General features: G+C 36.4%; 1 protein-coding gene across 3 annotated transcripts in view; it reads right to left on the bottom strand.

Annotated features, from left to right (window-relative positions):
- Positions 1 to 15,746, bottom strand: part of GABRB3 (gamma-aminobutyric acid type A receptor beta3 subunit) — a 247,011-nt gene that overhangs the window by 59,237 nt on the left and 172,028 nt on the right. For all 3 annotated transcript variants that reach the window (XM_027856657.1, XM_027856656.1, XM_027856655.1), the window contains one exon: positions 5,346 to 5,566. In XM_027856657.1, the coding sequence (XP_027712458.1) occupies positions 5,346 to 5,566 (221 nt within the window). The remainder of the gene's footprint in view (positions 1 to 5,345; positions 5,567 to 15,746) is intronic.

Here is a 15,746-nt window from a genome sequence, read left to right as displayed (position 1 = left end):
ATCACCAACTATATTGGATATTTTGAATTAGACACTGCAACAGCACATAAACCTAAACATGTCCAAAACAAATCATTATCTTTTCCCCAAAACCTACCCCTTTTCTCTAGCTTCCTTATTACTGTTAAAGACACAACCATCCTTTTAGTTATCCAGGTTCACAAATTTTATGCCACCATTTTGTCCCCACTCTCATTCAGCCCACTTGTACCATCAGTTGCCATATCTTGTCATCCCTTTCTCCACAGCATCTCTCAAATATGACTCTTTCTCTCCATTCAGACAGACACAAACCTGTTTCAATTCTTCATCACCTCTTATTTGGGCAAGGACATATTTCTAATTGAAAGCCCTATTTCAAGTCTCTCCTCACTCCAAGTCATGCTTAAGACATTAAAGTGATTTTCTTAAATGCTATTTTACATACCCCACCTCCACCTCAAAAAACTCTAATAGCTCCCTGTTTCCTTTAGGACTAAATAGAAACACTTTTCTTTAGCATTTAAAGCTCTTCACAAATTGTGGTCTACTTATCAGTCTTTTAACATATTCCTCCTCTGGAATACTCTACAGTTTAGCCATATGGCATTCCTTGCTGTTCTTCACATGCAGTTCTTCATTTCAGGTCACCATGGATGGATGGTTGGTCCTCATTTTGCCAGAGCTCTCCCTTATCACCTTCACATTTTAGAATCTCTGGCTTCTTTCAAGAGTTACCCCAAGTGCCACCTTCTGCAGGTGGCCTCTCCTAGTCCCCCAGCTACTAGTTACACTCCTGCTAAAGTCACTTCATCTATTCTATGTTGTATACTCTAAGTAGCCATTTATGTACATAACTATTTAAGTTAGAATAGAAACTCCTTCAGGGCAGGGATGTTAAAAAAAAATTATGTCCACAACACTTGTCATAGTTCCTGAAACATATTAAGTGCTTCATCAAAGCTTATTAATTGATTAATCTAGCTTATATCTTCATCTTTACCATAAGAATTAAAAGAGCTTTGTTAAATATTTTTCTGAACTCTAGCTATCCTATGCATATAGCATTCCCTAAGTGATTATGAATGATGCTTTGGTAATTACTAATAGATGTTCATGCTAGCATATGTTCATAATACTATAAATCCTTCTAATTATAATTGTGTTTTCCAGTGACCACTAGTCTTTGACTTTTCCCCCTCTATCCAAGCTCAAAACCACTGATTGTTATATTTTTTTAAAAGTTTTCTTTCTCTCATGGCAATACAATCCTGAAGCTTACCTAGGATCTCCTAAAATAACACCTTCTTTTAACTCTTTGAAATCAACCCATGTCCTTTCTTCTTATCACTAACTTTTCCCATTGCTCTCTTCACTTTTCTTTTTTCTTTTCTTTCTTTTTTTTTTTCTTTTTAGTGAGGCAATTGGGGTTAAGTGACTTGCCCAGAGTCACACAGCTAGTAAGTGTCACGTATCTGAGGCTGGGTTTGAAAGGAGGTCCTCCTGACTCCAAGGCCAGAGCTCTATCCACTGCACTACCTAGCTGCCCCTTTCACTTTTCAATATCTATTCTTTAATTGAGAATCAAAATTGAGTCAACTGCTTGTGAGGCAAGAACACTGTCTTCTGTTCCACTAGACTTACAGTATAGTCAAATAAAACAAACTGCTGCAGTCTTATTATATAAGTGAGATAATGTAAATAAAGTGCATAGTAATGGCAAAGTGCTGTAGAAATGTTGAGTTGCTAAGGTATTACTATTACTATTGTGTAAAATTGACATAAAACTTGGGAGGCAAAGAGACAGAGTTGGGTATATAGATGGATTCTTCCCCAACTCCTCTTAATTCTAGTGCATTCTCTTCATTAATTATTTCCTATTTATTCTGTATATAACTTTTTTATACATATTTGTTTGCATGTTGTCGCCACCTTTAGATTCTAAGCTCCTTGAGGGCTGGCTAGGACTGCTTTGTCTCTTTTTAACATAGTACCTGGCAAATAGTAGGTGTTTAATAAATGTTTATTGATTGATTAATTGATTGATTCTGGAAAAACTTGCACTAATTTGTGACTATTTGCAATAGTCGCAATTTTCACATATATATAGTGGTTGAGAAATCTTCTTTTCAAGGATACATGGAGAGCAATACTATCCAAAGAGCTATTTTTAAAAATAAAGGGATGATAGATCCATATAGCTATAACACAGAAAATAACAACAGTGCTCACAGCTGTGCAGGCACACCTCTGCAGGAAGACCAAGGCCAAGAGACTTAGAAAACCCAAGATTGGTCTTAGGAGCAGCTCAACTCATTCATTTCAGAAGGAGGCATTAAGTATCAAATTAGGTGGCTTTAACTCCATTATTTCCTGTATTTCATTTACTTCCTTTGCCTCCTAGGAGTTGGAATTTCTTTGGTGCTTTGATTGAACATCTTAACATCATTTAACCTCAACTCTCTGTGCTACTTATTCCAATTTTTCTCACAGATTGAACTTCTTTGGTACATTAACCCATTATATTGTCATCACTTCTTTTTACCCTTGGTTTCAGATCTGATTTGGTCCACTTCTCCCTGAAGACACATACTATAGTTTCTTTACCATACTTCCCAGGTACCTCTACATGAAGCAGTTGTGGTTGGCCATCACCTTGCTTTCTCACATGACATATTTGAGAGATCATTTCTGATTGATAGCTATTCATACCAGTGATCCAGATAGGTTTAGACAGCTCCCTTTAGCCCTCTTCACGAACAAATGGATGATTCTGCAGACACTGTTACAGACTTCCTGGCATAGTATGGCATCTAATTCATACTTATTATATAAATAGGAACCTCCAAAGTAGGGACTTTCTTACTAAAGATTAAACCAAGAATCAGCCTGGGCCAACAACCATGTTCCAGTACAACATCTGGGGTGGAGTATAATTTTGCTATCTAGAGGGAAGGGGAAACTGCTGGCAGTGTACTCAAGGCCATTTTTGAAGAATGGTCATGCTACCTTAGGAAAGAATGACATTCAATTAGGATCTAAACAACTTTCACAACTTAGAGAATCAACAAGTCTGTTCATAAGTTAAATTGGGATTAGTTCTGGCCAGCCTTGCTTTTTAACTGTTTTATATTAAAATGAAATGTCTATCAAAAAACCTAGAAACAATGAATTGATTCCTCATCCAGAAAACCAGATTACAAAGGCTCTACTCCATTCTAGCAACCATTTGGTCTTCCATGTATTCATTTAGGCTAACCACCAGCAAGAGCAATGGAAACTAGATTCATCTACCTGCCTGTAAGTTGATTCACCTCCACTTTCAGGGAAGATTGCATCTCAGATGGCTTTTAGCATAGTTCCAAAAGTATCTCAGTCTCTCTCTGTCTCTGTCTCTGTCTCTCTCTAATATATATATCTGTATCTCTCTATATATAGTCTATCACCTGGCTCATATCTTTCTACTCTGTCTACAAAATCCATATAAAACATTATTTTTTTTTGTTTTTAGACAAAGACAAGGTTTATTAGAACATCTGTCATATTGGGCAGACTCTTAAGGAGTTTGAACATTAGTGAGATATTGGCTAGATTGCAAAAATCTTAGATTTTAAGAATCTAAGCAATGGCTAGATTATAAGAATTTAAGCACCTTAATGGAGAAAAGATGGACCTTATATACAGAAAGACTATGGGGAGAGATCTAGGAGTGGCCAAGTAGTCTATGAGGTAATAGAATTCCAGGGACCTAGACCACTTGGCCAAGGGATAATGGAGCCTAGATAGGATTAAGGGTGGGAAGTGGTCTGGGGCCATAGGGAGGTAAGAAAATGGAGGGCTAGGCTAAGTTAAGGGTAACAGAATTGGGAGATTGAGTGTAGCCACAATGAAAGGCCAGTTGATGGAATTACAGCCTCAGGCAAACACCAGAGATTTGGCCAAAAACATATTATTATTAAATGACTTCTGTGTGCCAGCATGGTGCTAAGTGCTAGTTAAGTGAATTGTCAAAGATCCTACAAGTAGTTAATATCAGAGCCAGGGTCTAAATCTAAGTTTACTGACTCCAAGTTCAGGGCGCTTTCTACTATATATTGTATAATGGTAATGTCTCCATTACCACCAGACTACATTTCTTACATATCCCCATACAAGGAAATTCCAATGGGTGTCCATGTTAGCCTAGCAGTCAAAGTGAAAATACTGAAATCATATTGTGTTTTTTCCTCCCCAAAGGCAAAATTAATGTATTTATAACCTGTACATAGTTAACCTTTAATAACAATAATAAACATTAATAGAGTTTCATATATTGACTATATTGATTCTTAGCACTAGAGTGACTTCCCAAAAGGTTTTGAACTTATAAACTTTGAAGGGGATGTTCACAGAAAGCTCCAAATATGTCTGTTTATAACACTTGGATATACAACAAGTAATCCTCTGGAAAGATTTTTAGTTAAAGAAATCAAAGAGTCACCTTTGTGGAAATCTATAAAAGAAAAGTTAATCTCAAACCACAATCAATAGAAAGGCCTGGAAAGGCTCATTAAAAATATGCTAGATGGATATTAGAAAGCAATATCACCTGATTATAAAGGTAACATGGCATTGAGAGCTGGTTTTGGAAAACCTGGGTTCAAGTCCTGAGTCTGATAAATGGCATCTGTCTGCTTATGAGCAGGACATAACCTTTCAGCACCCTCAGGCAACTCACTAAGTCTCTCCATACAGAATGCCATTTTATGAATGCCATTCATAAAGGGAGTTCTCCAAAGAGTTTCATGCACTGATAAAATAATAAATCTGAGTTCTACTCTCCCTCATCTCCTTCTCCAAATAACTGGTTATCTCAGATTATTTTTTGCCCTTTGACAGATTTATGGATTGTAAAAAAAGAAGATAGTAATATAAAACTTGTCTGTACATGAAAGCCAATAACTTGGCTATTCACATAGAAATTCATAGAATAATCTTTTAGAGGCAGCATTAAGAACTCATAGAATTTTTTTTCAGTGATGGAACTATTAATTTTGGAAATAACAGAGAAAGAACATTGATGAGAAAATTTAGAGGTTATGCTATGGAAACTCAGACTAGAAAGATTATGATTTTCCTGATGGGGTAACTCAAATGAATAAAATTAACCAAAAGACACTTGTGTTTCAATCATTGTACCTATTAATAGTAGTAACTATCATATTCAAAGTTTTGAATTTGTGTAAAAACTATTTTAATAGACATACTTAATGGAAGTTTCTTAATTTTTATCTGAAAAATCTTTCTCTTCGCCTCCCCCATTGAGGATAACCTTTAAGAGAACAATCACAGTGTGAGGAAGCCATCCTAACCAATGGCAGACAGACCTGAGTCCATATAATACAGTTCCATCAGGGTGAAGGCGGATCATTCGGTTTTTCACTGTCACTCCATGCACAAATGATTTCTTGTCATTTAAAAAATACGTGTCCGGGACCCACAGCTGATCAGCCACTCGGTTGTCGAGTGTGAGGTTCAGAGGGATCCCAGCATAGGCCAACCTCTTATCTCTCCAGTACTGCTGAAAATACATGGTCAAGGTATAATCCTGAAATAGAAAGAAAAAAAAAACCTTTAATTAGTCTTTAAGTAAGAGCAAGCATGTTTGTCTACATTTTTAGTTATTTTAAAGGTAAATCAACATTGCAGTGAATGCACATTATGGTCATTTGAAATGAATGTGGGAAAAATATCAAAAAAAGAGGGACATTTTGTACATTTGTACAAATGCCCTTTGACAGATTTATGGACTGTAAAGAAAGAAGAAAATAATATAAAACTTGTCTGTACATGAAAGCCAATAACTTGGCTATTCACATAGAAATTCATAGAATAATCTTTTAGAGGCAGCATTAAGGACTCATAGAATTTTTTTTCAGTGATGGAACTGTACAAATGTACAAATGTACAAAAAAGTTTACTAGCAGTTGTTTTGGGTGTGGCAAAGACCTGGAAACTAAGAGGGTGTCCACCAATTGATGAATGGCTGAACAAAGTTTGATATATGAATGCAATGGAATATTATTATGCTAAAAGAAAATATGAAGGGAACAGCTTTAGATACACTTGGGAAGATTTGCATGAATTGATGCAGAGTAAAAACGTGAACAGAACCAGGAGAACAATTTATATAACAACATTATTAAAAAAAAAAAAAACTCCAGAAGTCTTAAGAACTCTAATCAACGAAATGATCATCTATCTACTATGCTAGAGGATCTTTGGTCAAACAGCCTACCCACCTCTTGACAAAGCAGTACAGCTTGAGACATATTTTTTTTTTTTTGGACATAGCAAATGGGAAGATTTGTTTTGCTTGATTATATATGATTATTACAAGGGTTTCATTTTTCCTTTCAAGTTGGGAATGAGGCAAGATAGGAAAGTAAATAGATTTTTAATTGAAAATTTTAAATTAAAATATAACAAAGAAATAGACGGAAGATGATGCAAGACACATCACCACTGTTATAGATCATTATAAAATATCAAAACAATGTTAAAGGAAATTGTAATTAAAAAAAAACAAAAAGCTTATTGGATAAAGTAAAAACTAATAGTAGGTGCAATCTACTACTACTTATTACTTCAATGTCAATTTTTAATAAATGTGTTCCAGGTGCATAAATCTTATGTCTAACTAAATAAATATTTGATTAGACAAATAGCCATTTCAAAAATAAGAGTATGAACATAAAGACCATAAAAAGCAATGGTAAAATCACTGAGGTGGGAAGGAATTTAAAGTGTCCCCTTGGGCCTACCCCTACATTTAGGCAGACATAGCATTAAACCATACAAGTCAGATAAACTTTTATCTACCTGACTTCTCCCTTGCTTCAATTCAAACACCTTTCATCTTTTTCACTCTTCTGTGGAAGCTGTAAATGCAAGCCCTTTCTTAAAATACAGCATTACTCTGAGATTTTCCCCCTTAATTCTCCCTATTTCTCCCATCTTCTGATAGCTACTATGCCTCCTGTCTTCCCATATGGCATCTGTATTGTTTTGAAGTCAGGTTACATCATTATAAATGGGGGATCAAAATAGATGAGCTGATGGCAAAAGAAGACCTGAGAAGGCAGTGTGTGTGTGTGTGTGTGTGTGTGCGTGCACGCCTATATGTATCCAAATTTAGCTGTGTGGTCAAAAGGGGCCTTCCCAGAAAAAAGATTTTGGGGGCACTTCAGAAAAACCCTATGTACAAGACCATCTGCTGAGATTTTTTTTTAATAGAGTAAGAAAAAAAATAGAACAAAGGGAGATCAAAATCTACACAAAAAATAGAATCTATCCCATTGTTTTACCAATATCACATATTTTTTAATCTAATATTTTATTTTTCCCTATACACGTCCAATAGCACATATTAACTCAATGTTATTGACCGCTTTAAAGCTTACGAAGTTCTTTCCTCACAACTCTCTAATACAATTATTATAAGTATTACTTTTTTGCCATTTTACAGATGAGAAGACCAAGGCTCAGGACATATAAATAACTTGCTTAAGTTCATACCATTAACATAGTCAGAGGCAGGATTTAAACTTGGAATGTCCCACCCAGCACTACCTCTTAATAATAATGAAGTCAGAAAGGACTTTGAGTGCCACAACTAAAGATTTGAGCTTAAGCAAAGTCAAAGGAGATAAAACTACTTCTTGGATTGTGTAAGAAAAATGATTAACCTTCATACTTGAACTTCTCAGTACCTGTTTCCTATCACTGAATCAAGTGTATATTAAGTACCTACAGCACTGTTCTGAACCATAAGGAATTAAAAAGAAAAAAAAAGAATATTATTCTCCAAGAATGTGAGAGGCAGTGTGGTCTAGTGGATAGAAGACTGGCCTTCAAGTTGAGATGATTGGGATTTGAGTCCTGCCTCTGAGACATACTAGCTGTGTGACCATGGGCAAGTCACTTAATTTCTCACCATCCCAGGCAACTCTCTAAGGCTATGAGTTAGAGGAGAGCTGACAATAGTATCATCAGTACAGGGAGTTTCCACACTGGGATTTCCTCATGCTGGTGAAATCATAGATATGGACAAAAACAAAACACTACAAAGCACAATTGGCAAGAAAAATGAATACATATGATATGTATGTTTAAATGGCTCAGCACTTTACTAGTTAATATGGGGGAATACACAGCATGCTCACGTGAAACAGTGAAGAATATAAGGGAATACATATATGTACATATACACACATGTATGTGTGTGTGCTAAAACTGATGGAAGTTATAGGAGGATGAGTTAGGAATGGCTTTATGGAAGATGGAAGACTTGAGTAGGGCCTTGAAAGATGAGCAAAAAAAAAAAAATGTTGAGCCCAAAAAGAAACATATGCTATACTCTGTACACAGGCATGACCATGACATTTTTAGAGGATGTGACCAGACAAATTACCATGGATCACGTGTTTTTTGGAAGTAGTAGAAAATAATTAGAGTGACTTACAAAGGAAGTCACGTGTACTATTTCTCTCAATTCCCAGAATGATTCTGCGAAGTCAGCAGTACAAGCATGACTGCCTCCATTTTAGTAGATGAGGCTACATATCGAGTCTCAGGTTACCGACTTACAGTTTGTAAATTACACATTTAGGACTCCAACTGCAGGCCTTCTAACTGGAGACTAGAGTTCCTCCTATCATTCCATGCTGCTGTGTTTGGACAGGTAGGTTGGGGCAGAATATGAGAGACACCAAAAGCCATATATTAAATTTAGATTTGATTCTGTAAGGAATCATTGCAGATCTATAAACAAGGATAAGTCCATATAAAAATACATTTATATATATGTATATATCAAAAGTCATCTCCTTTCTCCTTACTTTTGTTAAATCTATTCATATAAACAACCTGAGTGCTCCATTAGTATTTCGGAAATGTAAAAAAAACACTTAGGGTACAGCATAGAACATACTGAGTGCATCCTTGGTGGAGGATTGATGAAAAAGCATGGATAAGAATCACACAGGATGAGAAGCCACAAGTAGGTTGCCATCTGCCCTTATCTTTGCAATGGCCCCAATATCCATGAGGTCACAGAATAATTGAAGGATGAAGCATCATATATTAAGACAAGAAGTACAATAACAATATTAGTAAACAGTACTATTAAATGCAAGATTTAATCATTTCTTTTTGTAAATATCAAGGGGGAGAATTAATGAGAAATCTGATCCTCATAACCAACCTGAATTTAGTCTTTCTTTTTAAAAATACATTTGATTCATTTTCAAATAGATTCAGCATCTTGATGACTGGTCTCAGGTAATCCTTTCCAATGCTGAAAAAAATACAGTGTGCTTTCTATCTTCCCACCATACCCATGCTCAATCTGGAGTCTTAGGAATATAACAACTGTTGCTGAGGTTTCTTGCCACTAGTCTTTCAAATAAGATTTCAGAAAAAAAAAGCTTGACACTCCCAGCCTAGCTTTAGGCTAGAGTTGCTAGCTACTTATGGAACTAAAATTAAAAGAAGACTTTGTACTTCATTAGTAACTAATTTATCCTAATTTGCCACTTGACGTAATTGGGAAATTCTGAAAAGGGTTAATTCTATAGGAAAGATATTTGTGTGAAGTGAAGGAAGATGAGACAGAGAGGTAATGTTAGAGAAAGCACGGGGATATTTAATAAGAAATGGGAATACGATTCCTAAGATACAATAAATAGGGTCAACTGACCTGTATTCCATTTTTTTTCAATTAATATATATGTATCGTATCTCATTTTCCCAAGAGCCTTGATCACTAGGAAGTTTCTTCTCAAGATCTATCCCTGCACCCTCCCCCCCACAGCACTTGCCTCAGGTACTAGATTTGCTAATTATGGCTCTGCTAGGATTCATTTCCATGTTGCTGTTATTCAGTCATTTCAGTCATGTCTGACTCTTCGTGACATCACTTGGGGTTTTCTTGGCAAAGATACGGGAATGATTTGCTATTTCCTTCTCCAGCCATACAGGGCGTCAATAAGGAAATAACCTTCTACATCATTTAGAAGCAGTCTTTCAACCTCTATCAGCCTGTAGTTATTTATAGACCCTATAATAGTATCACTATTAAACACCAAAGTGAATCAGATCTAACTACCCTTCCCATATTGGCATCTCTCTCCCTCTCCCCCTTCCCCAACTCATATTCATACATGCCTATGGTTTTGTCTTAATTTAGGGGATGGGATAAGGACTGGAGTTGTGATTTTACTAATATATGTTAGTTTAGAGGAGGAAACCCCTCTTTATCAATGTGCTATTTTCATTTTCTCTGCAAATTAATTGTCTTAGACAGTTGCCTAGAAGAGAGGTGTCAAACATGGGCATCAGACCCATAACACTCTTGAATGTGATCTGAACCAGATGAAAATGTAGCTCCTATCAGATTTTAATGTATTGATGTACTAATAAAAAAGAACAATATAAACTTATACGGTTTTCTAAGTCCATAGGTGGCCCTCAGGGATTCTTATTGGTTCCCATTTCTACCTGAATTTGATACCACTGACCTAGGGCATTGAAAGAGAGAGAGGTTAAGTGAATGGCTTGGGGCCACATGACTGGTACATGCCGTAGGCAAGACTTGAACTCAGGCGTTCCTGGTTCCAAGGTAAGTTAATTATCCTCTATGCCACATTGCCTTTCTTGGCTAAGTTATTCAACATGTATTCTTTGATTGTTTATCATGTGCTAAAAGCTACAAGGAGGAAGAAGATGAATGGCATGGTCCCTGACTAGCAGGAAATTTTAATCTAATGGGAGAAGTAGAACGTACTAAAATAACTATAATAAAAAGTGATTTAGAATAAGGTGTTATAGGTATGTAAGCTATTATTACTAAAGGTAGTAATGGTAATGATTGAAAATGATTGCTTCCCAATACAGTTGATATTTGAGCTGGATTTTCACAAATGGGTAGGATTTTGGCAGTCAGGGGTGGAATTTGTGATAGAAGGAAAGGCATAAGCAAAAATTCCTTTTCCTCCATGGATGCCTTTGGTATTCATTTTAATGTATTTTTTGATAAGTTTGTGTTCTCATAAATATATACTCCCATGCAGTGGTTTATATTACAAATCAGCCATACCTTCTTATCCTGTGTACCCTTTGATCCCTTGACACTGGCCTCATTGCTGTTCCACCAACAAGATTCTCTATCTCCTGACTCAGGGCATTTCTCTGTCTGTCCCCTATGCCTGGAATGTTATCTCTACTGATCTCTACCTATTGTCTTCTTTGGCTTTCTTTAAATCTCAACCAAAACCCCATCTTCTACAGGAAGTCTTTCCCAACCCTTCTTAATTCAGATGCCTTTCCTTTTTTAATTATCTCCTATTTATCGTATATGTAGCCCATTTGTATATGTTTGTTTGTGGTCTGTCCCTTTGGATTTTGAATGCCTTCAGGGCAAGAACAGTCTTTTGCCTCTTTTTGTATCCCCAGCACTTAGCACAATGCCTGGCCTGTAGCAAGCGCTTGCAAAATGGTTTATTGATTGCTTGACTATATAACCCCCATCAACGTCCTGCTGTGGCCAGCCAATATATTGGAGACATCTTTATATCATTTGATAAAATGTGGTACCAATGAAGCATGTGGGTCATTTCTCTGTTGACCTTCATTCTCACTACATGACCTACTTTTCCAGTCATAGATCTCTGTGATGATATAATTTATGGAGTGCATTAATAATCTGGCTCCAGCCTACCTTTGTCCTTCACATTATTCTCCTTCTTGTACTCTGTAATTGCCAGCCAAACTGTCCTACTTGCTGGTCTCTGAACCAGGCATTCCATCCCCCTCTTATATTCTTGTTCAGACTGTCCTTCATACCTGGAATGCCATTCTTCCTCACCACCACTTTTTAGAATCCTTAGCTTTATTCAGGTTTTTCTCAAATGGCACCTCTCACATGCCTTTATTGATGGTCCTGGTCTGTCTGTCTGTCTGTCTCTAACACACACATGTAAAATAAACACATATATGTATGCATGTACAAATATGCATACATCTGTGTGTGAGATCTATTATTATCTCACTCACATGGGGCTTTCCCTGTAAAGAACTCCCTTACCCTGTGCAAATCTGCAACTATTCCATACCTTATAGTCTTAGAGAATTGACTGGATCACTAGGAGTTTAAATAACTTGACTAGGGTCCTCCAGTTCCTGTATGTCAAGAACAGGATTTGGACCCAGATCTTTCTGACTCTGAGGCTAATTCTTGATCCATTACACCATGCTGCCTGTCAATATTTACATTATATTCCTCAAAAGAATGTAAGTTCCTTGAGGACAGGGATCTTTCTTTCTTTCTTTCTTTCTTTCTTTTCCTGTAGCTTTGTCAGTTAGACAACAAGTATCTACTAAGTGCCTGCTATATGCCAGACACTGTGCTAAGCATTGGGGATAAAAATGAAATGCAAATGTCAGTTTCTGCCCTCAAAGAGCTCGCAGTCTGATGGGAAGACAACATGGAGACAAATGTTTTAGAAACACTTGTTGAATTGATTTACATGCACAGTTCATTGTTGGTGATTTATTTCAGTGTATTTACACCATAGTAGGTCCCTCCATGGCCTTTTGGGTGACTCACAGCTCTAATTCTTTAGAGACTATAAGACTCAGCAGAAAAACTGAAGTTAAAAGGATCAGTATTCATTTCACATGAGCTAGATAACTCACCCATCTAGGGTGACTGCGCCCGGGTGGAGGTACCTGAATCCTAATGAAAGTTCATGGATCAACTTGCACCAAAGGACTCAGTTCATCTCAATTTTGCAACAGTTTTTTTTTTTAATCTCTAGCCCTTACATTTTGATCTCTCTTCAAGTTAAAAATCTATTCATTCTCTGCCTTTTTGTTCTTAGACCAGTAGCTTTAAAAAACTGGGTCAATTAGACAGTAGAATGGTAACTACACTGCTATATCTCTTACCATTAGGACAATTGGACTTTCTTTCCTCCCACTGCAAAGTTCTACATAATATTGCTGCCAACTCTTTCTCAACAAATACCTTGTAGGCAGACTACCATTTCTACTTCATATTTCCTGAATAGAGTAAGGTAGGACTCCAATTCTAGTGGAAATGAGATAATGGGTAGACAGCCAACTTAGGAATCAGACACAGGGAAACAAGAGAGACACATTTTTCTGGGGCTTGGGTACAAGGTAGAGTCCTTTTCATAAGGAACATGCAAAAGACCAATAATTAGAATTGGAATTCAAGGTCAGCGTGTAACAATTATCATTGCTGGCCAAATGCTAAGCCACCTGAGCTACGTACCCATAGCTCCTTATGTTTATAACCAACTGTATTGTACCCCAAGTTAGGGGTAGGGCTGAACCTCCAGGTTGAAAAGACAATAGGAAAAGATGCTAAGACTTTCAAAAATGTATTGGGATTATAGATTTAGCCATGTAAGGAACCTCAGAGGACATTGGTCATCCAACCTAACCACCTAATTTTTCAAAATCAGAATACTGACTTAAGTGACCTGACCAAAGTTACACAGGTAGTGATCTAGGAAGGATTTAAACCCAGTCTCTCTGACTTCTCCAAAGCCAGCATTCTTAAGTTATGAATAAAAACTTATGTATAGGAAACCATCAATTTAGTAATGGATTGTATTTTCAAAGTATATCATATTATACTTTATGTTACTTATGTTCTACTTTATTATATAACATAATTACATATAATATATTAAATAGAATATATTTGCCATATATATAGTATAGTATATTTGTATACTAGTTTTATGGAACTCAGCCTATATTTCTAGCAAAAGAAATAACAACATTATAAAGAATGTTTAACTTCAGACCATTCTATAAAGTTCTACTTCTTCATACTTCAGTTACTAATAATAGCATCAATCAATTCCTTTTGAAGCCATAGTCCAGAACTTATCCCCATCCTCTACTTTCCTTGAGTTTCAATGACTATCATATGCTTCATGGGGCTGGAATGGGTTGTGGGTGCTTGGTAAAGGTTTTATTAATTGGATAATTCTGGGGGAAGAGATTTGATGGCAGGTGTTTCAGAGCCTGGGAGAAAGAATGAAAACATGGCATCCACCTCTGTTGAGGGGCACAGACTGCTTTCTAGGAACTTCCAGAATGGAAACTTCCTTCATCAATCTGTGGAAACTTAGACAATTGCTTGCCTGGGACAAAAGAAAATTTAAAGGTAACTGTCTAGGCTCACAAACTAGCATGTGTCAATGTCAGGACTTTGATCCAGGTATTCCTAATTACAAGTCCAGGTACACTACACTACACTATTTCTCTGGCAGCAAGGATAGAACAACACATAATCTGTGGGTCCAATATTCAAGGGCCTGTACTCTTAATGTCTAAACTTCTGAAAAACTGACTAGTGTTGTTGTTGTTTTTAAATACCTAGGATTCAAGCAACTCTTATGTATTTAATCTTATACATATTGTACTAAGATCTTAAAAAGAAGTTTCTGGGGATCCATTGGCATTTACCACATTAAAATGAAATATATGTGTATACATATTCTCTTTAAAAGTGGAAATATTGCTCATTATTCTGTGATTAAGTAATTGGAGAGATTCCCAAGTAAACAAAGAAAGAAAAATTAACTTGGTCCTAAGAAAGTAATGCAATCTCTAAACCAAATTTCAATATTTACTTGCAGCTGTGAAAGCCACAGGATACCCACATTTGCATCTGGTTCAGCAAGTTTATGATGCAAAATGTCTCAGGTATGTTGTTCTCAGGGTAGGGTTGATGGAGAATTATTCTGAGAAGCTTATACAATCCCTGGGTGGTGGTGCCTTCCTTCAGAGGCACTGCTGAGACTAAGGCTATACTGGGGAACCCTAGCAACTGATATCCAGCATTTAAAATGGATGTTCCTAATCTAGTATATCAATTCTTCCCTGAGACTCATATTCAATATATATTTTCTGATATCTTCATTTTTTTACTACAACATACCACCTGTGGTCTTCCTATTTTTATTTGATAAATTATGAGGTGATCCTTAATGCAGTAACCACTAAATCACGTAAATAAGTTATAAATTAATTCAGGCTATAGGCCCATAGTCTTGAGACTTTGGTACTTGGACAACGACACTTGGTCTTGTGGGGCCTCAATTTCGTCACCTATAGCTGACGCATATTGTAATAGACACTTATTAGTACTCCTTTCATCTCTAAAATTCTTCTACTCTCCCCACCCTTCCCCTATTACTTTCCATTATATATAATTACTATGAGATAGGATTGACAAAAGAACTATGACCTGATGGACTTTAAGGGACTGAAGAACTATTTATACCTTTGATGTAGCCCATAAGTCGCTTTTAGGATTAAAAAAAATAAACATATAAAAAGAAATATGAAGCCAAATGGTATAATGTATAGAAAACTGGCCTTGGAGGCAGCAGGAATCAGGTTCAGTTTCTGTTTCAGACACATCCAGACTATGTGACCTTGGACAATTCATTTAATTTCTCAATGCCTTAGGCAGTTCTCTAAGAATATAAATAGCTCAGCAATTGCTGATCTATATTCAGGATTTTCTTATGTTTCTTCAATAGAAACTTTAATGCCATTGAAACTACAGATCAGAGCAACAGACAAAAAGATAAAGAGATAGAGATGGATAGAGAAGGAGGACGATAGAAAGAGATAGATAGAGATAGAGAGATGGCAGATAGATAGACAGACAGATACTGCTA

Source organism: Vombatus ursinus, unplaced genomic scaffold, assembly GCF_900497805.2.
Source record: "Vombatus ursinus unplaced genomic scaffold, bare-nosed wombat genome assembly UNPS02011591.1, whole genome shotgun sequence".
NCBI classification, from domain to species: Eukaryota; Metazoa; Chordata; class Mammalia; order Diprotodontia; family Vombatidae; genus Vombatus; species Vombatus ursinus.
This window is presented reverse-complemented; position numbering and strand designations above follow the sequence as displayed.